We start from the raw sequence: 26,764 nt of genomic DNA on the forward strand, positions 1-26,764 counted from the left end.
TAAACACATTTAAGATGGGGTTGTAACGTTTGTCATGTGTTAATGTACTTAGACTTTCTTAATGATCTGGGTAAATACCTGCTCATTGCTTAACAGATGAGGTAAAAGCTTATAGTGTGTGACAGTGTATAAATGGGACCATTAGAAATGCCTGTTACCTTAAATAGAACATGAGGCATGCATCCACTGTTCAGCTTCATGTTAAAATACAGTTATATAACAGGTCATCACTATTGGCATTTAAGCAACTTAACATCAGTGATAAATTGGGATAGGCCTTCTGATGAATATGGCTTCAGAGACCCCAAAAGATCTAGAGTGTGGCTATATATACTGTACAGTCTAAACATGATGATGACATCACCTTCCACAGATGTGCACTGAAGTCTGTTGTGCTTCTCCTGGGTCAAACAAAGATATGTCAAATGGGCAAATGACATCAAATCCCCCAAGTGAAAGGAAATGAAGCACTGCATCTCCTAATATTCTGGTAAGAATAATATTATTTCTAGTTTTTCATGCGTGAAACATGTTTAAGAGCTCTTGAGGATATGACAGCTGTTCTGCTAACTTTAAAATACGTTTACCTTTCTTTCAGAACATACTTAAAGTAAAACCCTCCTTAATGTCTACTTTTTATTTTCCTGATACATTAAAACTAAATGTCTGCAAAGGTATTTTCATGTATTTGTGTGGATTTTTTTATTGTATGTATTTTTCATTATGTATAAAATAATTATACTTCATTATATGTTAAATAATATTTAAGATTAATAATATTAAGATAAAGTTATAGTATTTACTTTTCTTATTAATTTATACTCCTAATAGTACACAAACTAATAACAAATGCCTGAAAGAGCATTTGAATAACCATACCTTTTAGGTGACAAAATTAATCTTAAACTGCTTTAAATGTGGTATAACAAGCCCTGTGTCTAATAAATTAGAATATGAAATCAGTTCTCACCCAAACTGTTTAATTGTTTAATCTTATTAAAACCCTGATTAAAAAAAGTAATCATTGTTAATGCAATTTTGCCAAGAATGATGGGCACCTCATCACACCAAATGTTCCTTCCTTAAATGTTCCTTAGACTTGGAAAACACTGCAGATATTTGAAGTTATTAAGCATTTACTGTTCAATCCACCACAGTTAGCTCCATTTATTTAAAAACAAAAGTAGTACTGTTGCTCATGTGCACAAATGACAGCTAGTTAGTTTCCTGTTATGTAGTAGTGATGTGACAGCAAATGTATCTGGTCAGTCCTTAACAGAATGCCCGTGACAGGTGCATGGCATACTCTGCAGTACATAATCATTGCCCTTTCACACCCTGAATCCAAACAGCCGAGAGCATGTCATGTACCACATTCAAATCATGATGCAATGTCTTTGGGCACAGTACTAAGAGGAGGAGTGAGAATATCCAGGACCATTGAAGAAAAAAACAACTGCTACTCATTTTGCCTCGGTGGGTACCCTCAGGCCATTGGCACTGCCTTGGGAAGAGCTCAGAAATTGCCACGAAAGTTTGCAGACTTTAGTTTTGAACTAAAATATTAAATGTCAAACCCCCAAAAACATTTGATTCCTTAACTTTCCTTAATGTGTTTCTAGTTAATTCGAACAAGATTTAATCTGTTAAATTAAGATTTGTAAGAACATTTAGCACCTACCAAGTTGTCATCTTGCCATTTTTTAACTCATTGTAGATTATTATAGTGGTAATGAAGCACTAGGAAGTATTTCAATACTAATCTACTAGTTATTATAACACATTATGAAATTATTAATACTTCATATATATTACATTTACCAACCCCAAATACCTTTTGTTCTTATATTATTTTTATTTAAAGCAGTTATTCATTCATCCATTTTGTAAGCCACTATATCCAGTACAGGGTTGCATGGGAACTCGGTTAGTAATTATGATTATAATTAATAATAGGCTGTGTTTCAAACGTGTTAGCTTCTGCCTCTATGCCCTCTTTATTTTGATGATTAATAGCTGTTTTTGTAATGGGTGCTGAAAAGAAAAAATATTCAACTCTGGTAGATGTATTCATGGCAGGAGATGAATCAAACTCTCCAAACTTAAGAGTCCTTTATAAATGCACACAGAAATGTGGCTCCGTCACACCATGTCATGAAGCATTCATTGAAAAATTAAGTGTCAATGGATTTTGCAACAGCAGTGTACATTGTGTATGTGTGTTGGGAGTTTTTCAATATAGTTTAAGTGTTAGTAGTCTTTCTTGGGTCACAACCCAGTGGTCAGAAATAATATGGTTTCGTTTTATTGAATGGAATACCCTTGTCTCTTTCCAATAATTTTATAGATCATGTTACCTAAAACATCCACATTTTTCAAATGTCGGTGTTAAGAAGCTGTAGTTTCACCATGGGGTGACCCATGTCCATGCTGTCCATACAGTTTTCACCTTGATTCCTTCTGAAGTCCTTTGCACAACATTGGTGTTGCATACCGTTGGCAGCATGGCTGGCATTGTGTTAGGATGAGGTCATGAGAACTACTGTTTGAGGGTTGAAGGTTTCCCTCCATGCAACTATATACTGCTTGGAATTGGAGAAATGAGGTTTAGAATCTCATGGAAAGGGCAAAGGCCAATTGGCTTTGGTTTATATCCTATAAACACACCATAGCCAAATAAAAGTTTCATGCGCAAGAAGTAAAAAGACCAAAAATGTCAAAGTGAGCTCATCCCTACAACTAATTTTAGATCTGCAGTGCTGTTTGTAAACAGCTACAACCTCCGGTCTCCATCAAAGCGTGCTGCTAACACACAGCACCTTATAACTAAACAAACTATTAAGTAGTACATATCCAAACCCAGTGGAATGAAGAACGATTAGAAACACTATCGTTTTACAGAAGAAATAATTCTAAACATAATGTTCAGAGGTTTGCATTGAAGCAAAACGTTAACCTAGCCAGACCAGCCAATTACAGTAGCAGAACTTGGCAGGGGTGGAAGTGAGGCATGTGAGGCAAACAGGTATGATTTATCTTGGCTTCAGGACTCATAGAAATCATGTTTATGATCTTTCAGCTCTTCCGACTACAGACATGACGACAGAGTTCAATGTACATCTAGCTGATATTTTCCCTGGCCTACTAGTTATCTCCTCAAACCTGCAACTGTCCTTATCCAAGTTTATCAACAGCTGACCACCTGCTGCCAAGTTCTTTTCCTATATTGAAATGCGAGAAGAAATTCTTACAGCTATGACAGAACGCCTAACCATCCCATGAAGGAAGAAGTATGGGCCTGTACTGTTTCATTCATCTCTGGGACGTACTCCTGACATGACATGGCCATTCCTGTCCTACATTTAGAAAGCTCGCCTCATGGCTGTCTATTCTAATATGTTACCTTGTGGCTGCAAAGGGGCCTAAACGTCTTTAAATACAATTTTAATGCAAAACACACAATTGTTTAGACCACCCAGGAAAAATGACATGCCAGCCTGCTTCTTGTAATTGTGTTTGTGCAAAAAGACTAACTGTGATCAGCCATTCCGATTGAAATCTATGTGACAACTTAATTAAACCTTTAATTTTATATTATTGCTTTAGCAGCATGGCAAAGAATATAATGTGATATTTGTGGGATTGGAACAAAGATAAAAACTGAAATGAGATCAACCTCTGGTGAGCTGTGCAGTGATTAAATACCAAGTGCTGATCTCTATACTTGCAAAAATGGCCCTGGAGTAATAACCTTTTACCTTTTACAATAACCTTTTTTGAAGATTTTTTTTTCCTGTGACGCAGGGTCTCATCATTATAATTAGGACTAAAATAAAATGATAAGACATAACATACTGTACTTGAAACACTGTATATTAACGTGTGTGATAGATTTTAAGTGAATTGTATTTGTCTTTGTTCAATCAACATTTTTCACAGTAAACCTGCTTAACAATACCTAATAAAGTAAATGGCAGATGTGAGAAATCAATATCCATTACAAATCTGTGGTAGGCGAATTAAAAGGACCACAATTAATATTTGTTTTCAAGAAGTGGGGTTACAAGAATATATATTGTTTGAGGTACGCTTTTCTCTTTTCTATTAACAAAAACTGAAAATACTGAAAAGTGTAATACTGACAAAATCAACGCTGGATTTGTCTTTCTCCAGCGCAACTACTTTGCTAACCTGGCGTTCACAGCTTAATACTTCAGGACATGAAGAAAATGCCTTAAAAGGGATGCGTTCTTTTTCCGTTTAGCAGAGTGACGCAATCACTTTTAGAAAGCCAGTCTTTTACTCATCCATTAACATTTGTGTCTGACGTGTGAGGGGTATGCTGACGTCATTGGTTCTAACACCTTTTCAGTGCGCTTCATGGTGTTACACACTCCGTGTAATTTGTGGGATTTCGGATGGTTGTTGCTCTCCGGGGCAACGTGATCTGCATAAAAGCGTTTTCAAACGACAGCCTGTATCTTGGGTGCTGTTGCAGCGGCTAATCTCATTAGGTCCGCATTGTGTCAGTCTGAATATCTGCTCTTACAAACAGCAAATAAATAAGTTACCGTTTCTCATTTCACATTGTTCATGAACGTTATTGATTATTTCAAACAGGTGGTAGCGACGGCAATATGATGGCGTTTTTTTTTTCTTTACAGGAACTAAAAACTCTTCTCGTTGCGACCAAATATATGAATGCATTTTAGTTTAAACGAATTCACGGAAATCTAAATTCCTTTTCAAAATTACGATTTTTAGGATTAATGCATTTACCAGAATATTATAAAAAGTAAGTTTTATGTTTATACATCTGTAAATTCCGGTTGGGGATAAGAAAAATAAAATCTAACCTCAACACGCTGTTTTGGATAAGATTCTTAATCTAATATGGAATTAAACTGGACCAAGACCGACAGTGTGTGCGTTTACATGAAATTACTTAAAATTGGAATATGATATTACGACAGATAAGACAAAAGCCCCCCACACTCCTCCACACACACACACAGTCGCATCCCCACGCAAGGCACAGAGATATTTCAATGCAATTAATTGGCCGTGATATATTTGATCAGCGTCACCGACTTAATCTGGGAGTCCACAAAGAGGAAAAAGTGATTTCCTTCTGGGTAATTAGTCGGTGAGGATGCAGATCGGCTGAAAGATGTGGTGTGGGGAGGGTTGGTAACGTTATTGCCATGCGCAAGAATGCTTCACCCCCATCAAAGCTTGGGGTGACATCAACGCCAACAACAAGAGCGGCCCATCAATGACCGGGAGCTATATAAGGCACTTTGGGGAGAGGTTCACTAATCTCAATGGACAGGCTGATGTGAAAACGGGGTTAAAAATCCAGCGCAGAGTCAGCCTCAGATCGCAGCTTCTGGAAAGCTATACCAAGGGTGGTAAGTAGAGTTCATCAGCACTTCAACTTGCTCTCAGGCTCACTCACTAAACCTGATCATCTCCATACAAACGAAAGCGATTTTTACTTTTCCTCATTTTGTTTTTTAAAAGACCTGTCAAATGATGTTTCTGTGTATGTGCTTTAAAACTTTTAAAATTACTATTTTGTAAAACTCCTTTCAGCAACATTAGATGTTTCGTAACATTTGATCTCATCAAGATAAGCAATTTTAACTTCAGTTATTGTTCGCAATAGGGTTACCCTTTTAAACTATTTAATTTTAATTGACAGGATACCAACATGTTTTTTATGAGAAGCCTGGACAAACTTTCCTGCATTATGGTCCTGTGTGCTCTTTACTATTCACAGTCAGAAGGAGTGCCACTGAGGTGTGTATAAATACAATTATATTTTGTTAAAACTATTGTAATGCTGCGTAATTAATTGAGATCTGGATTTTATTGTGGTGTTTCTTATTGATTTTTTAACGTATTAGTATTCCCTACAACGCTATGGTGCCATTAGGTCTAGAAGTCGTTAGATACAGTATTTTGCCTGGCACCGTTGGCTGTAAAGAATCACTTAAATAACACTTACATTGCATTTTGCAGAAAGAGATCCGTAAGTGAAGTTCAGTTAATGCACAGCCTTGGTGAGCACAAGTACGATAAGGAGAGACAAGACTGGCTTCAGATGAAGTTGAAGGACATTCACACAGCCGCTCTCAGGAGTACCGCGGAGAGGGGCGAGAAAGTAAGGAACAGGAGGCTTCTGCCAGAAGATTTCACGGACTTTGAAGTGCTTACGTTCGAAGAAAAAGAATATATCCGGAACTTACTAGAAATGCTGTTCAACCCACAGTAGACATTTTTTTATTGCTATATTGAAATTGACGACAGCAGCTACACATGGAAAACTCCGACCAGATTTTTTTTTAAAAATCGGAATAATTTAAATTCCTAAGAACGGGTCATTTTAAAATACGTATGTATTGACGACTGCTTCATTAATTCCTTTCTTTGGAATATTGAAGTATGAACAGAAACATGATAACGTAATTTCAGGAGGCTAAGCCATTTTTGCATATTATCTCAATTTAAGAGGAAAATGCACTTATTATTTATTCCTTGACGTGATATATGGAATTTTGAATACATTTTTTAAAATAATGTGCTGTTTTTATACAATATTTATTACAATGAGTAAAAACAAACACCAAAAATATAGGACCAAACTATTTTGTATCTGGAAAAAATAAGAGCATGAAAATGATTCATAATTCCTATATTGAAAACGTTGAAATAAGAAATATACATGTGGTGTTTTTCTATTAATGTATCCTATTAAATTATATTTTTCTGATTTTGTACCTGAGAGAATGCACTTGTATGAAGACGAATGTACATCCGGTAGATTGTGTTAATGTGTTGTAATTAACGCTGTTTTATATTTCAGAATTTAACATTACCAACTTCACATGAAAGATACAGTACATGTCTAATTGATGGAAGCACTTATTTGCTGTTCAACAAAAACAGCATGTTATTCTTGGTTATAATTACAACCTAAGAAATGTTAACTTTAATCTTTTTCAGACTCTGTACCATTAAATTAAAACAATATAGGAATTGCTTATAGTAATAAGTAAAATGACAGTTGCCACAAATACAAATGTAATGCAAATTGCAACAATTGGCAGATTTGATCTTATTTCCTGTTTCCCTTTACTTTATAATTCCTAGACAGCGTTTAAGGTCTGTTCAATTCAGACTTTGTCCTGGAAGTCCACCATAGGTAAACCCGTATACAGAAGATAAATGATAGAAATATGTAACCGCGATTATGCAAAGAAATGCCCATTAAAAAAGGGGAGGAGTTAGAATATGTAATGTGTACATTACCACTGTGATAAACACGCTGAATCAATCTTTAAATAAACTTTTTTTTTAAAAAAGATCTTGATCGAGTTCTTTTTCGTGTTTGGGACGAGATGTGGCCTGTTGTATCACGTTTACTAATGTAAGTGATCCACTTGTGAGTTCAGTAGTCTTTGTTAGCAATATCCACCTACTGTGAAATCATTCCTGGCTTGCTCTTACATTATTGCTCTCTGGCACAACGTTAGGTCACATCGCATTCTCCTGTTGAACATTATTCAAAATCAAAGCTTCGGGAAAATACATAAATCAATATAAATATCATATACATATGCATATACGACAGTGTTTTAGCTAAGACAAAGTGTGTCTCAAAAGTTACATTGACACCTGACTAGCAGTTTAATACTATTGAGGGTGTTATTCGATTGATATATTTGTTCGTTTCCAAAACATCTGATTATCCATCATTTGCAACCGAGGGAGCGGTACAACAGATGTCTTCCTCAGTTCATTATTTGTCATCCAACAGATGCATCATGACTGTATGCACAGTATGTCTGTGGGAGTCCAGCATACATGACAGGCTCACCGCAACCCTCAGTTTAGGTTAAAGCTGTCACCAAAAGTGATATGGGCGGATGAAACGTAGTATCCGCACTGTATTTCTCCGCTGCAACCATTGAAACTTTTCTGCTCTTGCTGGAGAGCCAATAAGATTCACTTTGGGTTTGTTGTGACCTTCTGTGTCATCTGATTCGCCACCTTAGGTGCACGTGTAGGGTATCTATGGAAACGAAGGAAGTCTCGCGAGATCCGAGCGGTTTTCGTGAGAGGGGCGACTGAGGGCCCTGACATTTTTTTTACGAACCTGAAGCGAGAGTAGTTTTGGGTTGTCGGAGTGTGTCAAGAAAGCTAACTAGAATGTAGTTAATTATTGTTGTGTCATTTGTAGCTTAAATGCGTGCTGCACCTGGATCATCGATGCTTATGTACTCTGAGCCAGACAAGGTAAGAAGTCGTTTTCATGTTGTTTGTAGAGAGCGTCCATCATTCTTAGAAAACGCGTACAATCCCTTCTAGACCCAAATTTGGTCATAGTGAAATTGACTGTTTTTTGTTTATTGAAGCAGAACCTCCACTGTTTTGCCATCGTATTAGTTATGTAGTATTAAAATGGTGACAAACTCATCGATCAGTTTCGGTGTGATATGCACTTCTTGTTTTGTTGCCCGAATGCTGTGTGACTCGGAGTATACAGTACGTAGCTGACGCATTCCGGTAAGATTTGTTTTGTAAACAACGTTTTTATTTTGTTCCTGCTTTTTAGATAATCCAGGCTTGCGATGCTTAAATTGTAGTTGATTGTTTTTGCCAATAAGTATTACGATACCTTGTCTTCTGTAGCTCTGGCCTACCTCACCGAGAGAGCTGGTTTGAACACTGTAAGTGGGTGTTAAACTGAAAAGGCTTCATGTAGGTACAGTAGTGCTGTTTCCGTGCGTCGACTGCTTCCTGTTAATTAACTAGTATCGCATTTATTTAGTTCATTTGTGCTGTCGTAATGGAATAAACCTCATGTTGGTCCCCAGGGAAGAGGTCTGCCAAGCCAGTCGCAAGAAATGAGGAATTAAATACAGGCCTGTTACACACTGGCCGGCCCTTAGTATGGATACATAGTAGAATGACCGTTTTCAGCCAATGTGAACCGTCTTGCTTTTTAGTCCTGACATAGTCAAAGTGTTATATACATATTCGGGAAGATGTAGAAATAATACCTTTCATTTGACATTTTGTGAGCTGTGTGTGTGAAATACCGGGAAGTACAATGTTTGCTCATGTTCTGTGTTCTTAATGACAGGTTATGAGTACTGTGTGCTGAGGAATTGCTAGTGGAGATCTGTGTGTGATGGCAGGACGGCCTCATGCTTATGATAGCAACTCAAGTGATCCAGAGAATTGGGATAGGAAATCTCACAGCCGGCCACGCAAACTCTATAAACACTCAAGGTATGTTGGAATTATACCTTTGGCTGATTAAGGTTGATGAAAGTAAATTTTGTGCCAGTGACACGCAGTCGATTGGAAAGAAGGACGTTTGTTTTTTAGGGGTGTTTTGTATAGCACAGTGTTGGCTGGATGCTTAATGAATCACTTTATTTCTAACAGTTGTTAACCAGTCAAAATGTGTCTTCTTGCCAATGTGCTGAATTAAAACAAACCTTGTTTTCAAAATGGTATCTGTAATAAATCACAGAATATGAGTGTCAAAGTTTGGGAGGATAAGGCATCAGATATTGATTTCTAGAAAAAATCATTCTTGATTAATCTCTTCTGTAGATGTTGTCATCCTGCACTGTTATTTTAATTGGGATTGTTTTTTAAAGTTGTTAACTACAATCAAAAGATAAATGTTTTCATACAGTTTGTGAAATGCAGTATTTGAGAATAGCTCCATGTACTGCACAAAACTATACTGTAGATGCAAATGGAATTAAGTTAGTGATTTCTTTATAGTTGCTCTGTTTCTATAGATCATTCAAGAAATCTAAATCTGCCACTACATTTGTAGATTAATTTTTAGATGTAATATATTAAGTTTAATATGTATATATAACACCTATGAAGATTTTATCTAGGATGGAGTCATGATTGTTTGTACATTGTTTTGTATTTGATAGAGATTCATACATTTAATTTTTCCTGGTCTCTTGGCTTCTTGAAAAGCTAACCTGTAGTCAATTTAACTGGCAGTGCCTTTTAGTTTTGCCCATCTTTGGTGTACATTGCAAAATGTTATTTCTGTGATGACAACAGTATGTGTTTTGTCATGACCATACCTCTAGATGTCTTATAGAAAGGCGTATACATTTTCTTGTGTTAAATTTTTTTTCTTAAAGCAAATCTTGTCTGTTAACTAAAATTTGCCGTGACATGTTTGTAAATCACTTCAGCCTACAAGCCCTTGAAAGCAATGATGCAAGTGAGATTATTTTGGAATGTTAGACAGCAGTTGTATTTTCTGTAATAGTGTCTGAAATCCATCCTTCTTGATATCCACATGAATTCGGTGAGGTTAAAGTGACCTTCCCCCAGGTTGATGTGTAGGCCTGTTCTGCTGTTTGGTGGCCCAAGGATCAGGGCAATTATCAGGGTACTCAGTATGTTTCAACCTGGGTAGTCAGTTAAATATTTAATCTAATTACATTCTTAGCCATATAAGATAAGACACATGAGAGACACAGACAGAGAAACTTGGGGTCAGAGCACAGGGTCAGCCGTTTATACCGCACCCATGGATGTAATAGATATATAGGATGTCATGTCTTTTACATTTACTCTAAACATTCAGATAATTAAAGGAGCAGTTGTTTGAAAACAGAGTGACTGACTTAGGGCAGCTTAGGTTAGTGCTGGTACAGTTATGCTATTAATGTAACAGTTAGTCCAAATATGTAAATAAGAGCTTGAGTGGAAAAGTAAATACGATGCTAGGATCTATAGAAACTTAGAACAGTTCTGAGACACCGTATGACGTCCCTGAGCCTCCTAAAATATGAATTTGTTACATCCTGTGGTGGCTCAGAACAGTTCTTACTGCAAACCAACTTAAACATTTTTAAATTATTTATACTGTATGTGCAAGATTGTGGAATTTGTATATTGTATAAAAACACATTGAAATGTAATGCTTAATAAACACTTACAAAATGTATCTACTTTCATTACCTAAGTTGGAAAAATTCCTAACTCCCTTGTTTATCACAGTGTATGTATTGCAGTAGCTCTGCTTTATAGCGTATATACAATTCTATAGTTAAACATGCAAAAGAGATAAGTACCTTCTCCGATTCTGTGAAAGGGGAGTCCTTTCTCCAGAGATCTCACAAAGCACATATAATCTGAGGAAGCTCTAGCTTGTTTGGTTACTGGTAGCTTATTGATCATTCTGCTATTTCTTGACAGAAGCCAGGGTTTCTGCAATGTGGCTGTGTCTTGTTCCAGACACCCTCAACCTTGTGGAGACAAGGGAAAAATGAGCAAGCGCCTCCTGTTCTCAAATTGTAATGCCCTTTCTTTTAGTTTCATCTTGTCCTCTAGTTTGTGTTTCACTATTGATTCTGAGTTAGACTTTCATTGCCTTTGTGGGTTTTGAATAAACCTGCTAGCTGAGTTTGCCCACTTTGGCACATGGTTTCGGTTGAGAACCAGCCTTCCCAGAGGTGAAAATACCCTCGCTCATGCACGCTTCTGCCCATGTTAAAAAGCATGCAGCCTCTCCACCCAGCATCCCCACATACTCGGATATTTACCAGTCTTTCAAGGGTCTTCAGGACTGTGACCTCCACAGTTGATGACAAAAGGCTGTACATGAACAATAATTCTTGTCTTCTCTGCTCATGACTTAAGACTCAGGCTACAAGAGCTGAACAAAAAACCCAAATTGTTCTTTATTCTTAATTGGGCTTTAACATAAAATATATTTTACATTGAATTAACCTTAATTGCCCCTAAGGGAATTTGTTTTGTATATCAAGAGCTCATATTATGAGACATAATATAAATTACAACAATACACTACAGCAACAATACAATACTATTATACTAAACAACATTGAATAACATTTTTCATCTAGAACTCAGTCCAGTATCATAAATATTAACTTTATATATAAACAGATCATATTCGGCACTTACTGCTCCCAGTATTCTGTTTTTTGTTTTCTCATTTTATTCAAATTGGAATCTGCACCAAGCTCAGATATAGGTTGGCTTAGGGCCCTTTTGGAATAAAAGGGGAGTCCCCATTACCTGTAAAGCGCTTTGAGTGGAGTGTCCAGAAAAGCGCTATATAAGTGTAAGCAATTATTATTATTATTATTATTAAAAGAGTATGAGAAATTATAGGTTATCAGTGGTCCATATTCCTAGTTTAACCCATGCATTTCGTTATTGCCCTCTAGTGGAGAGAGACCAATACTATTGCAGGATTGAGGTGCAAGTTGGTCTAGTTAATTCAGATGTATTTTCTTTTGGATACACAAGTTCTTGAGGCATATGCACAACACAAGCTCCTTTAAGCTTTGTATTTTAACCTAGCACTGTACAAAAGACATTTTATAAATCAGTCATTTCTTTCAGTGAGGTATAGAAAATGTAATATGTTGGTTACAATACTTATTACGTTTTTGAAAACCTAACTGTATGGATACATTTTGGTTGTAAAATCCTTTCTGAGGTTTAGGTTGTTTTTTTTAAACTAAGATTTCTTATCCATATCAAATTCAACTCACATCTTATTTCAGTGCTGTTTCATGAGCTTCCCTTTTTACCGTATCTGACTTTGTAAAGTCATTTTTGGCTGTTGCTCAAGACTGATGGGTTCTCATTGATTTTTGATTTTTATTTCTTTCTACAACGCCAAGTTGTTGTCTGTGCCTGTGATTTGGCAATGTTTTTTTAATTTGGCTACCCTGATTGAGGCATTGCATTTATTAAACCATTTTTAAAAAATCATGCATGAGTGATCAGTGTTTCTAGGGTCTTAAATGTGTTAGCTGGAGTCTTCTTGAGCTTTATGCAGTTGTGTACTCTAGGTGAACCTGGGTTTACTACATGTTTATCATGAAATTTCATCTTTTTCCAGAGCATAGGCATTGCTTTGTCTGTGATCTTCTATGATAAATTACCATCTGCTTTATATACTGAGGAACTAAATGCATTAAGTGAGCATTTGAGTCAATAGATTAATTCTAATGCCTCTTTCTCTGTGGTACTGGTACTGAGTTCTAACTGAAAATTACTTTTATAAAATAACACTTTCAGTTGAACATGCTGAAACAGATTAAAGCAGATGATTTGGTAATGCTTTCCTTATTTCAGTTTTTTTCCCCTTTGGAATGGCTTTGTTCCAGTATATCTCTGTCCTTCTTTATTCTTCCTTTTTATAAAACCATCCATCTGTGCCAGTTAACTGTCCTAGGTGTGGTGAAAAAAAAAAGAAATCTCTTATTGCATACATTCCTTATAAATATTTTGAGATCTGTTACCCATCCCAAAGAAAAGTGCTTTAAATGTGTTGGGTTTAGGCCATCCTTTGCACCTTGCCCTTGGTTACAGTAGTTACATTGTAAATAAACTTTTACAGAAATGCCACAATATTGTGATATGTTGTATCAAGTATGCAGCACCTAAAATTTTGCTATATGTATTAAGTGTGTCGCCTACTACATATAGCATACATTGCTATATGTAGTAGCTGTCTTACTGCTATGTACCTGGAGTAGCATACTTAACTTTTTGGTTTATCTTAAATTTTGTGTTCCTACTTCTTTTTAGCAAGGCATCTATACATGTTCTATGATTGGTGATTGTAGTCATTGGAAAGCAAAATCAGATGGCAGGTTAATATTTGTCAGTCCTGATGATTAAGGTTGTAACTGCACCTTAAAGTTGAAGCATCTAGTAGAAGCTACTTTTCTAGGTTTTGATACCTCATAGAGAAGTCTCTTAGAATACAACAGTAATCTGTTTTTTAGAATGTATTAGGTACATTTGCAGACAGTTACATAGTAGAACACGTAAGGGATTTTAAAATTTAATCTGTTAGAAATCTGATTACAAATCTAAAAAATGTAAGGTCATTTTTTCCCTTAAAATTGATTAACAAATCTATATGTAGGGGAATATAAAAATAGAAGTTGAAGGAGGAATAAAAAACCAGAAACCTGCAGATTCTTTGTGCATTCAGGCTGATCTTTGAGCTGTAACGTCATGTCGCCAAGTGATGTGTCTCTATCGTTGCAAATAGAAATGGTAGGAGTCCTATTTTAATCCTCCTTGATATATATATTTTCTGCAGGGGTTGAGGAGAGTAGGCGGCCATCTTTTTAATATTTCATTGCGAGTTGATAGATGCTGCTGCCAGCTCACAGCCAGAGGAATGGCTACACAGACGGTGCTTGGCAGAGAGCCAGAAGAACTGCATGCTCTCCCGTTTTCTCTTCCCGTTTTTCTCCATTCTTATAAAGGTTGTGTTCCCTGCATCATCGGTCTGCTTCTGCTGCTTGGAGATGGAGTAATTGCAGGCTTGAAAGCAGCTTGCAGGAGGCTGTGGGGGTCAAAATACGTCAGCAGCACTGCACTCCACACGTCTGACTCACTGCCTGGGATAAAATGATTTGCCTTTATTCCTGCGGGTCTCAATGCTTGCACTGAATGGCTTTTAATGTGTGCCTTTTTTCTTTCTTCCTGACTGTACAATTAAAAAGCTCTCTAGTCTTCTTTGGAGATGGTGCTTGAGGCTGAAGGCTATGCCAGAACGGTAATGGGAGTAGCACAAATATGCTGAACTTTAAAAGTAATGCCCAAGGATGTTGAGCCGGCTTCCAAGGCTTCATTGTTCGGAGGAGTGCATGTCTTTTGTGCTTTCATCCCCCCGTTCAGCCCATGTTGCTTTGTCTTTAACCTACCGTGCGAGGCAGAGGGGTAGGTGCTACATTGGTGTCTAACTGTCTGTGCTTTACTATGTTCTAAAACTATTATGTTCTAATGGAATTAACTGTATGAACAAAAAAACTTTCTATTGCTGTGATGGATTTAAAATCAAATTCAGTTTTAAAGTTGGGAGATTGTGTTCATTGTGCAGATGTTGTAGTATTTGGGGAATTAATACATTTTCTCCATTTGTTGTCAAATGCCTTGGTTTTCAGAAGGGTTTTTAAGCAGAATTGGATTTTATATCACCGGAGGTTAACCTTCTTATCCTTCTTCCTGTTTTGTTTAGCGATGTTACATAAAAATAGTGTTGTCAGCACTTTAAATTATAAATGAGACTTATGCGTAAAGCTGTAGGACCATTTAATATATTCACGGTAATTGTCAAGAGTAATTTCATTTCACTGACTATAACAGACCTTTTAAATGTTAGGTGTAAGAGTAGTGAATGGTATTTACACTAATGAAGGGATTATTTATATTAATCTGCTAGTGTAGATCCCCCCCCCAGCATAAACATGGAGGAAATCTGTTATTTTATATGAAACTGAATTTTATGTAGATCTGTAAAGTATTTTTATAGTAATAATAATGGTCTGGAGGCATAAGTGAATAAACTTCACTGATTCATTCAATTACTAGTAAAGAGGCTGCTGGGATTGCCTTTTGATAATATGAATGAAAGCTTAGCTGTCAGGAGGGAACATCTGTCTTTACAAAATGGGTTTAGGAAATGCAGGTTTTTATTTTTCTTTGCAGTAATTATGTTAATACCCTGGATGTAGGTTCTTTGTGTGAATACTCCACTAAACCCTGTTTTGACTTTACTGGTTGTGCCTTTGTTACGTTAGTGAAATAGCACATCTACATTCCCTTCTTTTTGATTCATAAAACTGTGCTTCAGGCCCAGGATTTCTTTTTGTGTGTGGAGGTCTGTGTGTCGATCAGGATGCCGGTCTGTCTGACTCGAGGTGTGTCACAGAGCAGGTTGGGCTCGGCTTGATGTTTGTGCCTACCATGAGTGGGTAAAACAGAAGCTATTTTAGGCAACAGCTAAACGTGAAGTTTGTGCATGAAGTGTTTCGATATCTTGATTGGAAGTACCATGAATAAATGCATTAACTGAGTTTGCAAAAACTTCACTGGTAGCAGACTTGCCTTTTTTTGTGGTTCCACAATTGAATGACCATAATTTTAAAAACTCTGTATTTAAGTTTTCGGCTGTGCTGATGTTTGCCAAAGCTCCTCCTAAGTGTAATTTGCTTTGGATATCCTCTTACCGCAGATGAGGGTCTTGTATTTCACAATGTAATACAGCAGGTAGTGACCTGGGGATGCTTGCTGCGGTATCACCTGGCGAGGGAATCTGAATTGTTCTTCTTTAACTGTGCAGTACAGTAAACATCCTTTACGTTTTCTTTTGCCTTTACTGCAACCCATTTTGTAAAGAAGATAGAAAACTGATCAAATACATAGCTGTGGGTTAAAGACTCATGGAGGCTGTTAACCCCACCCCTGCTGCATGTGGACCCAGGGGGAGGTAGGAAGTAGCATAATTAACCTGGACCTCATGAAAGGACAGTGTGCTGTCTCCTGGTCCAAAGAAAATTTGGATCAAAAGAATTTTGCTATTTGTTTGCCTCCTTTCACTCAGCTGGTGTGGTTTTTGTGCAGTGATTGCAGAAAACAAGGAGTGTCGTGGTGAGAAATAGAAATCCATACTGCCTCAGTATAATGTGGAGATGACATCTTTTAGTAGGTGGGAGTGTTGTGGTGTGATGGTGCTAGTCCTAACAGTATCAAGAGATGTGAAATGACATGAGGAAAATCCTGTGGCATGATTGGTTGAGCATAATCGTATAACTATAATAGGCTGTGACTGGCTGAGTTACTACAGGTCTTGTATCTTGGTATATTACAACTAGTGCTAGAACACTGTGAAACCTTCAGTTCAATAAAACTGCCTGTATTTATAAAAATGTAACATGCTGTAATTCATTTTTCAAATGCAGATTTTTTTTCAGTACTAGGCCTAGACAATACAGGTATATTACATATTATATAATCTTTTTTTGTTTGGAAATCTTCTTGCTTCTAGTTTCATATAATGTCTAATGTCTTTAATTACAAACATTAGGTGATATTGATCTTTAAAGTTTAAGGCAGTAAAAAAAACATATTCCAAAATATTTGATTAAATCGGCTTTGAAGCATGCTATTGCCAAAACCAAAATTTCCGTTGTTTAGAGTTTTATTTCTGCAGTGTTCCTGTTAAACTGCAGGCAACCTTGTGAGCTAGATAAAGTATTGTTTTAGGGCTTGGTCACAGGCACAGAAACTCCCTGTGCTGTAATTGAGTTACTCCAAGGACATTTAGGGTATATCACATTTCAAAATCGGGTTTTGTATGCAAGTATTTTCCTAGTCGCAGATCAAGCTTGTGCAGTTAATAATACATCATTTTTATTATCATTTAATTTTTTCCTTAATTGAAATGGCATTAAATATTAATTTATGTAAAATATGTATTAATGTGAAAATCTTCATGTATCTTATAAAAAAAAAAAACAAGTTCTGTGACTGAAGCAATGCAGAGGTCTTATGTCCTTGAATGTTGTGCTTTCGTCAATAAGTCAAACAATTTACAAATTGCAAATTTACAAATCGCTTCATCAGGGAACAGACAAGCAATCTTTTGAATACTCTTTTATTTTGATCAATAATTGTTTAACCTGTAGTGTTTCCAGCTAAGGGAGAGTAATTCAAAAATTAAAAACTGCTTGATTAATTTGTGAATTTTCTAATGCATTGCCTTCATCACCTACTCTACTGAACTGTTTAAAGTAGGTATTGATGGGAGAGTGATGAGTGATGCAGAGGAAATTCATGGGATTGTTTTGCGAACAAATTTAGCTTAATGTTTGTTCCTGCATTTGCTTCCAGAGGCAATAAGGTCCTATTGATATTCGTTAAGGCCTACTCAGCACTAGTGTGGATTATTGTTTTAAAAAGAGGTCAGCAAGGAAATCTGCAGATCTGTACAGATTTTATTTCTCTGGCAGAGGTTTCCAGACAGTGTGACTTTCTTGTGATTTTTCTCTTGAATTTGACATTTTTGATTAACTCAGAATTTTGAATTGCAGTGCCCAATCACGTGCTTCTAAACTTGAAGCTGATCTGGTGAAGATGAGCTTCCATGGTGCCAGTGGAGGATGTGACCGGTCCCGAGATCGGCGCAGGTCAAGTGACAGATCCCGAGATTCCTCACATGAGAGGGGGGAAAGCCAGTTGACTCCATGCATTCGAAATGTCACCTCCCCTACTAGACAGCACAACAGTGGTGAGTGACTGAACAACATGACTTTTTTGTTGTTGTCAACACTTAAGCGTAGATCAGATTTGCACATTTGAAGTAGTAATGAAACACAGTAACATTAAAAAAAAAAAATCTTGAGATTTAGATGATTACATCCACATACCAAAACAGTAACATTTGATTTAATGGTGGATCTGCAAAAAATAAAAGCTGCTGCGACAGCTCTGTCCTAGATTTCCAGCAGGTAGCGGGGCTGGAGAGGGAAGGCAGAGTTAGTGGGTTTGCATCATCCCTGCATGTGCAGCTGTAGTCAGAAAACACTTTCTTGGAGTATATCTAAATATTTTGCCAAGAATTATAATGTATTTTTCATTAAGTACAGTCCATTGTATAGACTATAAAAATGGTGCCTTATTTTAAAATGTCAGACAAATTTGAAAGAAACACTATTATGTTATATATAACTGAATACTAGACAGTCTTTCACCATTTCCACACTGCTGCATGTACTGTACTAGAATGCGGTTGTGGTGCTGTGCATGTGTTTATTATACGTTTCCTCCCGGGGTGCTTGCTGTTATAGTGGGATGAATGAAGAATTCCAAATTGCTCCTTCCACACTGCTGCTGATGTGTTTTTAATGTGTTCATTGCTAGGGCTGTAAATGAATAATGAAGTTCACCCAATGCTTTGATTAGAGGAAAACTGTAACTTGTCTGCAGTGAATCTATTTATGGTTGTAAGCATCTAAAATGTATGTTACAAATGTCTGTGAATGGTATGGCTGCTGAAAATTGTATATAAATATATCATTTTAAGATGTTTAAATTTACAAGTGATGAACCTAAGGCACATTTGACCAATACTGTGCCTTTCAGCTGTTTTTTAATTGCTTTAAATTTTTTTCTACCCAGATTTTGTTTCGTGTTTCTGTACACAGTTCTCTATACTGAAATCCATAATGCTTAATGCTGTAGCGCTTTGACGCGAGTAAGCTGAGCAAGTATTTTTTGTGTCGGTGATTAACACTATTTGGAAAGAAACCATTTACATAAAGCTGATGGTTATGAAACCTTACATCTTGGGGGGGAGGGGGGGAAGACAAACAGATGGATAGTGTACATCTTAAATTCACAAACAAGATCCGTGAGGTACAGAGCCTTCCGTTTTTAAGTATTGTGTGGTTTTGCCCTTTGACTGGGCGTGTATTCCAGATCGCGAGAGAGATCACAACTCCTCCTCCCGGCCCAGCAGTCCCCGGCCTCAGAAAGCCTCTCCGAATGGCTCCACCAGCAGCGGAGTCACCAGCAGCCGGAACAGCTCCCTGTCCAGCACCGAGGGCAACTGCAAGGGTGTGGGGGTCGGAGAAATGGTGTTTGTCTACGAAAATGTCAAAGAAGGAGCAAGAAGCATGAGAACCTCGGAAAGAGTAACCCTTATTGTGGATAACACTAGATTTGTGGTAGATCCTTCCATCTTCACCGCACAGCCTAACACGATGCTGGGCAGGTATAGCAAATGATGCAGCTCTCGTGCTATTAAACATGAAAGCTGGTTTGTTACTGCTGACATTTGAAGCTCTTTTGTGACCTTGGGTGTCAATTGATTTTTGTTGTACAATTAGTGCTATAAGAACAAAAATGCTCCCACAGAAAAAAACTGCTGAAATTACATCAGATTGTTGAGATGACACACGCATTTACTTTTACTGGATTATCTCATTTAATCCGGTGTGCAAGTATACTTAGATGTGGTTGGCAGATGGTTTCTGTATTCTTAATATTCTGAATGTTTAGGTAATGACCAGACAGTATGGAATTATTTGAAATGACCAGTTTTGTTCTGTACATTGCTAGGATGTTTTTAAAGGAAATCTTAATTTCAAATTTCAGCATTTTTTCTAAACTTGGTTTGTATTTTGTTAGTAATTATAGTACAGTACTCCCTTGGTTTCACTGACAAATACGGGGAAGGGGTATCCATTATTAACACTTGTCTGTCAAATCCATTTTTTTAGCCAGAAAACACTGACAAAAATATAATAGATGATATGTATACTTTCTGGATCTTTTGACTTATTTAAAAAAAAGTACATTTTCCTGTGCTATTTTTAACATTAACATATAAGCATATTAGCTAAAGCATAAAAAACACAAACACCCATCATAAGCAGTTGATCTATAGAGTACCAGTGATATTCATGCCTGGTAAACCTTGTATTTAAATGTAAGTTACATAAAATGTTAGTGTTATTATGTTTTCATTTAACTTTGTCAGTTATTGTGGTGAACCCCTATTTGTGATTTACATATAAAATTCCCCTTCAAAAGATTTTGTCTAGTAACTCCGAAGTCAGTTAATGCAAAGTCAGTTAAATCAAGGGTTAGCTGTACACCTTTTGAAGTAATCAATAAGTAGCATGTCCATGATATTAAAATATTCCACTGCATGCATGTCGCATTAAACAGAATGTTTGGATCTGGAAGGGAGCACAATTTCACTCGACCCAATGAGAAAGGAGAGTATGAGGTAGCAGAAGGCATCAGCTCTACTGTGTTTCGAGCCATTCTGGTAAGGATGTGTTTACAATTACTCAAAAGTGTGGAAATATGGTATTAGTATAGATTTGTACATCTTTCATTTTATACAGTTCATACATATTAAAAAATGTGAATGTCATTGATGTGGGAAAAAATCAAGACTGGTTGCTTTTGAGCTAAATAGTTTTTTTTTTCTTGTCCAGTTGTTAAACAGTCAACTTTAAAAATGTTCACATTGTAGCTACAAATGTTTAAGCAACTGTATTATACTTATCATTCTTACTGTTAAAACTTTAATAGCAATTTTATCACCAAGTATTACTTAAATTTTAAATATCCAGATAAAAATAAGTGTGCTTTTATTGTATAATCTGTATTAGCAGCCTCAGGCTGTATTAAATAATATCAGACCTCAAGTGTGAGCAAGAGGGTAGTAGGTGTGTGGCAGTGCCATGTGGAATCTTAAATTCTTCACTGAATCCTTTTGAAATTAAAATAATCCAAAAGTGTTAAATATGCACGTTAGTCATCACACTGCTCAAATCATGAATCATTGCTTTTCCAGGAATAGAAATGTGGTTATATTCAAGGATGTGTACAGCCTGATTTGGTTGTAGTTAGCTGTATATCCTTGTATTACTAATGATTCTCTTCACAGAATTATTTTATAAAATTTGTTTTCCATTAAAATTAAAAGTGTATTGAATAATGTTAACCTTAGCATAGCTTACAATGTTTAAAAATATCACACTACACCTATAATGTTTTTATACCTTGTCATCCGACCATGATATCTGATTTTGTAAAGCAGATTTACAAGGATCAGCAAAATATCCAGTGCCCTTCGTTTCTGCTTCAGTATCTGCAGCTGTGAAGCAGGGTTCTGGTGACATGTACACACTATACCAAATGTTAAAATACGTTTGTTTTGGGGGGTTTATAGTTTTGTTTTATTAATAATGCTGTTTCCACCATCTTCTCTTATCTGTATGACATTCGAGCACTTGCACATGTAAGGGATGTCTCAGACAGAATTAGGTTAAGATGAATATTTATCTGATGTCTGTACCTTTGTAGTTGACTGCAGCAGAGGGATGATGGATCATTAATTTCAGTTTAGCACCTCCATGCTGCACATGTACAAGGGTGAGATGTAAAATATTCATTGAAGGGTTAATGATAGTTGAGTTGCAGCAGTTATGCAGTATTTAGAAAAGAATCTGTTTGAACGCTGTATTTTCTTACTTGACTGATCCAATGCTGTTTAGCCTGTGAGCAGACTTGGGCACTTAAGAGGAAGAATCGTTGGTGCTACCGACATTTGCTTTTAGGCAAAAGGTTTATGAGTAATGCTGCTTCAGTAATGGCTGCTGCTTTGTTTTCTGTGCTTTTCTTTACTGTCAGGATTACTATAAATCTGGGATAATCCGCTGCCCTGATGGAATCTCTATTCCGGAGCTAAGAGAAGCATGTGACTATCTCTGCATCTCCTTTGACTACAGCACTATTAAGTGCAGAGACCTGAGTAAGTATGGCTTTTATGATTCTCTTCATCAAACAGATATTGGTATTAGTCAGAGAAAGTTGTAGTATTTTATTTGCTAATATATGGAAAGTGCATCTTTGTAGTTAACGTCTTGTAATGTGTACTATAGTACTTGAGATGACTAGTTCGTTTGAATTGTTCTTAAATGCAAATTGCTGTGCAGATATTTTAATGGAAAATTGTCAGATATTATGTTCCAGAAAAATTGGGTTGCCCATAGCAAATACTAAACTGTTTTGCGAGCTTGTGTGCTGTGGATGCAAGCTGTCATGTGCTGACCTTAATCTGTTCTTGTTTGCCTGTAGGTGCACTAATGCATGAGCTCTCCAATGATGGAGCACGCAGGCAGTTTGAATTCTATCTGGAGGAGATGATCCTGCCACTGATGGTGGCCAGTGCCCAGAGCGGGGAGAGAGAGTGTCACATTGTAGTGCTGACAGATGATGATGTGGTGGACTGGGATGAAGAATACCCTCCACAGATGGGAGAGGAATATTCACAGAGTGAGTCTACAAAAGTTCATTTGCAACCACCTACAGCTTTAATTAGTAAATAAGTATTTTAGAATGCATTAAATCTTTCCCTTTATTAGTCTACACTCAGTTTAAGCATTTACTGTTCATAAGGCATTATTTAGATTTAGAAAAATACTCTTAAAGACAAACAGCAAGATCTTTGCAACTAAGATGGCAATCCAAGTGACAAAGTATTTCTAAAACTTTCCTAAACACTAATTTTCTTACACATTTTACAGCATATCTTTAAAAGAATAGACTTGAAGCTGGACTAACCTTTTTTTTTATTTCAGTTATTTACAGCACAAAGTTGTATCGTTTCTTCAAATATATAGAAAATAGAGATGTTGCCAAATCTGTTTTAAAGGAAAGGGGTCTGAAGAAAATCAGATTGGGCATTGAAGGTAAGATGAAGCACTGCATGTTAACGAAGCATTTAAGACAATACCTAACAAGATTGTTTTGTTTTGTGAGCAAATTGTATTTTTGTAGTTTTTTCTTCATCGGTGTATTGGTATTTTAGTACAGTAGAAGTTTTCTCTTTAAAGTTATTCAAGAATGTCTAGTTAACTTTAAACCAGGCAAAAGTATAAAGTTAATACTTCAGTAGTGACTGTGTGTTCAGTAATATCTGTGTATATGTAAGTGCAGTATTGAATTCGAATGATGTATAGTGAATTTAGGATTTTTCTGAAAATCACACAGGGAAACTAAACACTTTTCAATAAACATTCTTTTTAAGAACCATGAATATCAGTTTTTAAACTTCAGCTCAGATCAAGACATTAAAAATAACTGATATAACAGTCATTCAAGTGGTTTGACATTCAAAATGATTAGGATGACAGATGAAAATCAAATGTCTAAAAAATGTAAGCTGTTACTTAAGGCAGTATGTGTTCTGTAATTTTCTGCTTTTTCTCTCCATTAACTGTTTTTAGCAGTATTTAATTGGTGTGGTAGAAAGGATTGAGATTATACATTTTTTAAAGTTTCAGCAAAGGTAAAACAACATTAAGTAATGCTGAAGCTACTATTTCTTTATTCAAAATATAGGTTACCCAACTTACAAAGAGAAGGTGAAAAAGAGACCAGGCGGCCGGCCAGAGGTCATCTATAATTACGTCCAGAGACCCTTCATCAGAATGTCTTGGGAAAAGGAAGAGGGAAAGAGTCGGCATGTGGATTTCCAGTGTGTGAAGAGCAAATCCATCACTAACCTGGCTGCAGCTGCAGCCGATATTCCTCAGGACCAGCTGGTGGTAATGCACCCCACTCCCCAAGTGGATGAGCTGGACATCCTCCCAATTCATCCTCCGCCTGGCAACAACGACCCCGATCCCGACGCCCCCTCACCTGCCCTCTGAGACTCGCACCTCAAACCATAGCATGCTGCAGAAAAGGGGCAAAAGTGGCACTGTAACCTTAATGCCTTTGCACTTCATCAGCAGCCTTAGAATCTGAAGGAGAACTGGTTTACCTTTACACCAAGAGGGATGCAAGATTTTGGCAGCAGTGTATTTTTTTACGACCAAAGGAGTAAAGATGTTTTTTTTATTTAAATTGGTTTTTAAATTTAATTTTACCAACCCACTACTTTTGAATCAGTCCAACAGTATTAGTCTTTAACAGTTTGAGATCTTGCACAGTGTGGTGCTATTGTGTTTTGAGTTTGCTTTCACTTGCAAAATCTTGCTTTGCCTTCTGCTCATGCAGTGAAGCAGCAATAACACATGGGAATGGAGCACATTTGGGACAATGAATTCTGGTGTTGAACTGATGCTTTGGGTTTATTTTTTTTCAATCATCCTAATAAAAGGTGATGTTCGAGTGGGGAGCTGCGTCAGCATGGGCTGGCTGAAAAAGAACAAGAAAAGGTTGATTCCACTCTGACGAATAGGAGAAACAATAAACAACAAGGAAAATTTCACACTAAAAAAACAAGAAAAGTTTCAGTTGTTGAGCCTTCTTCAGGTGGAAAGAAACATCTGAAGAAGGCTCAACAACTGAAACTTTTCTTGTTTTTTTTAGTGTGAAATTTTCCTTGTTCTATTACGAGGTGACCCAATCAAATAAGCGTGTCACCTACCCTGGCCCATCTGTTTTAAGTTTATTCACTTGCCAGGGTGTATTCAGTTCAATGTGTAAATTTCCTGCAATCAGGATCCTTTTGTTCAAAGCTTGAAACCATTGTTTAATAAACAACTTAAAATGACTGTTTTGTGTGGTATTGGTTATTACAATGTTTGCATTTCTGGTGATTATCATAGGAGCAACAGCTGTTTGAGAGGTCTTGTTACATTCTGAGTGGTGTACTGCAGCATTCTTTTCAGTTAAATTTCAGAGAACTGGCCACAGTTTTTCGGGAGCATTATAGTGCCACTTCTCAAGTTTTACATCAAGACAGTGCTTTGTCAGTACTGTTCTTGGGCTTGAAGTTTTCCAGGTATGATATTTAGTGATTTTTTTTATATGTGAGGTCCTGACATACAGAATGAATAACTTAATAGTTGTCTTAGCATTCACTTTTTGTCTTTCACCATCATTAGTGCTGGGTATTTGACTGGTTGTCCTTCAACTTTAGTGAGGCATAAGATGTTCCTGTGAAGACGTCCTATGCTTTCAGGTCACTTCATCTATGATCTATGATTAAGAAACGGTTAGGTTTGTAGAATACAGATATGTAATGCCAGGATAACAGGAGATCCTGGGTAATTGCACTTCTAAATTGGGGTAATTTTAGTCAGAGGGTGAATTGCAGTGGATGTCATCTGTATCCAAGCATGCAGTAGACCATGCACAGAGAAAGCAGACCACACATGTGGAGAAGTAGACCACAACTTCATATTGTAACTTAAGGGAGAAAGCTGTTTGTGTATCCTAGCAACCGGCATTCAGTCACAGGAAAAGGTATTGGTTTAACCCACCTCTTGGAATGAAAGGATGTGGCTCGTTTGAAGGATTGGAAAGTCAATGTTTTATAATGTCAGTGTGACGTAAGATAGTGGTCTTGATGCTATGCTATGAATCCATCATTTCAGCAGTGTTTTTAAAATAGAACTCCAAATGAAGCTTGTAAGCTTTTTTTATCCTGTATTTTGACACGATATGTGCTCGTCTGTTTGACTGTATTACGGACAGCAGGATTTCCTTAATCTTCAGAGGAAAGTATAAAATAACCATTGCTGGCACAAAGTGTTATATATTAATATCTTAGATATTTGCTGATTTTATGTCTGTGACACTTATTAGGCGATACAAATGGTTAAGTCTAGTTAGTTTTTTTTATGATTGTTACTAGTCTTTGGAAAATAATGCTTGTGGAGTGCTTTTTAGACAGGTAAACTTTAACTGCCACTAATATTAATTGGAGCATTGGTACAAGAATATATATGCCCCAGAAGCATGCTTTTCTAGATTTTATACTCAGAGTTGAAAAAATTACTTGAAGAAATTGGGGATAATTGTGACAATTACAAATAGAATGCTCAAATAAATTACCTTGCATATAGTTTTCTAAATCTTGATACAGAAATCACTTGCTCATACTTTTCATGTTTGTATTGACCATTAGTCAGCAGAGCAAATGGTTATGGAAAAGAAAGGTTGAAATTTGAGGGGTTAAAATGTAGAGAGATTCTGCTTAAGCAAATCCTAAAATTAATACAGTGCTGGATTTATAAAATTCTACAAATTCCATATAAACACAGTTTCTAACATGAACAAGGCTTAAAAATGGCGATTTTTGATTTTCAGCATTCTGTGGGGCTGCTCTTAGCAGTTGATTAGATGTGGGATGTGTTGTCATTCCGCCAGCTGTCACAAACCTTTAGTGAAAGTAGTAGTTGTGAAGCAAAGCTGAGGAAATATCTCATTAGTTTTCTGAAGTGAAACTCCCTTCAGCACATAGAATGAAGCTGTTTAGTTTCTGACAGTTTTGAGAAGGTTTAAAAAGTTTTGTTTCTGAAATAAGTTAAATTGAATTTTAAATACACATAATATTACTGCAACAGCACCGTATGCGTTTTCTGATGCTATATTAACCTCGTGATTTCATTTC

The 26,764-nt window shown here is 36.6% G+C and overlaps 1 protein-coding gene and 1 long non-coding RNA gene across 3 annotated transcripts; both read left to right on the forward strand.

The window, feature by feature from the left end:
• The first annotated feature begins 4,114 nt into the window (after window positions 1–4,114).
• LOC148645594 (uncharacterized) lies at window positions 4,115–6,146 on the forward strand. The gene is made up of 3 exons (XR_015928139.1): window positions 4,115–5,411; window positions 5,705–5,802; window positions 6,025–6,146. It is a non-coding gene; the product is annotated as an uncharacterized LOC148645594 (long non-coding RNA).
• Window positions 6,147–8,105: 1,959 nt separating this feature from the next.
• LOC148645595 (BTB/POZ domain-containing protein 10) lies at window positions 8,106–24,920 on the forward strand. 2 transcript variants are annotated; one of them, XM_088611118.1, is made up of 9 exons: window positions 8,106–8,301; window positions 9,152–9,300; window positions 17,931–18,127; window positions 19,318–19,612; window positions 20,572–20,674; window positions 22,048–22,168; window positions 22,495–22,692; window positions 22,998–23,108; window positions 23,761–24,920. In XM_088611118.1, exons 2-9 carry the CDS (start codon window positions 9,200–9,202, stop codon window positions 24,069–24,071), a joined length of 1,437 nt encoding a protein of 478 aa, XP_088467244.1. In that variant the 5' UTR covers window positions 8,106–8,301; window positions 9,152–9,199; the 3' UTR covers window positions 24,072–24,920. The 2 variants fall into 2 exon arrangements, with proteins under 2 accessions (XP_088467244.1, XP_088467243.1); XM_088611117.1 differs by lacking the exons at window positions 8,106–8,301; window positions 9,152–9,300 and adding an exon at window positions 14,188–14,778.
• The last annotated feature ends 1,844 nt before the right edge of the window (window positions 24,921–26,764 follow it).

This window comes from Lepisosteus platostomus, chromosome 18, assembly GCF_059453375.1.
Source record: "Lepisosteus platostomus isolate fLepPlt1 chromosome 18, fLepPlt1.hap1, whole genome shotgun sequence".
Classification (NCBI taxonomy): Eukaryota; Metazoa; Chordata; class Actinopteri; order Semionotiformes; family Lepisosteidae; genus Lepisosteus; species Lepisosteus platostomus.

Coding starts and splice junctions, on each gene's coding strand:
- LOC148645595 (XM_088611117.1), top strand. CDS start 14,654: ATGCCCAAGGATGTTGAGCCGGCTTCCAAGGCTTCATTGTTCGGAGGA. Junction 19,613..20,571: donor CCTAACACGATGCTGGGCAG/GTATAGCAAATG, acceptor CGCATTAAACAG/AATGTTTGGATCTGGAAGGG. Junction 23,109..23,760: donor AATCAGATTGGGCATTGAAG/GTAAGATGAAGC, acceptor TTCAAAATATAG/GTTACCCAACTTACAAAGAG.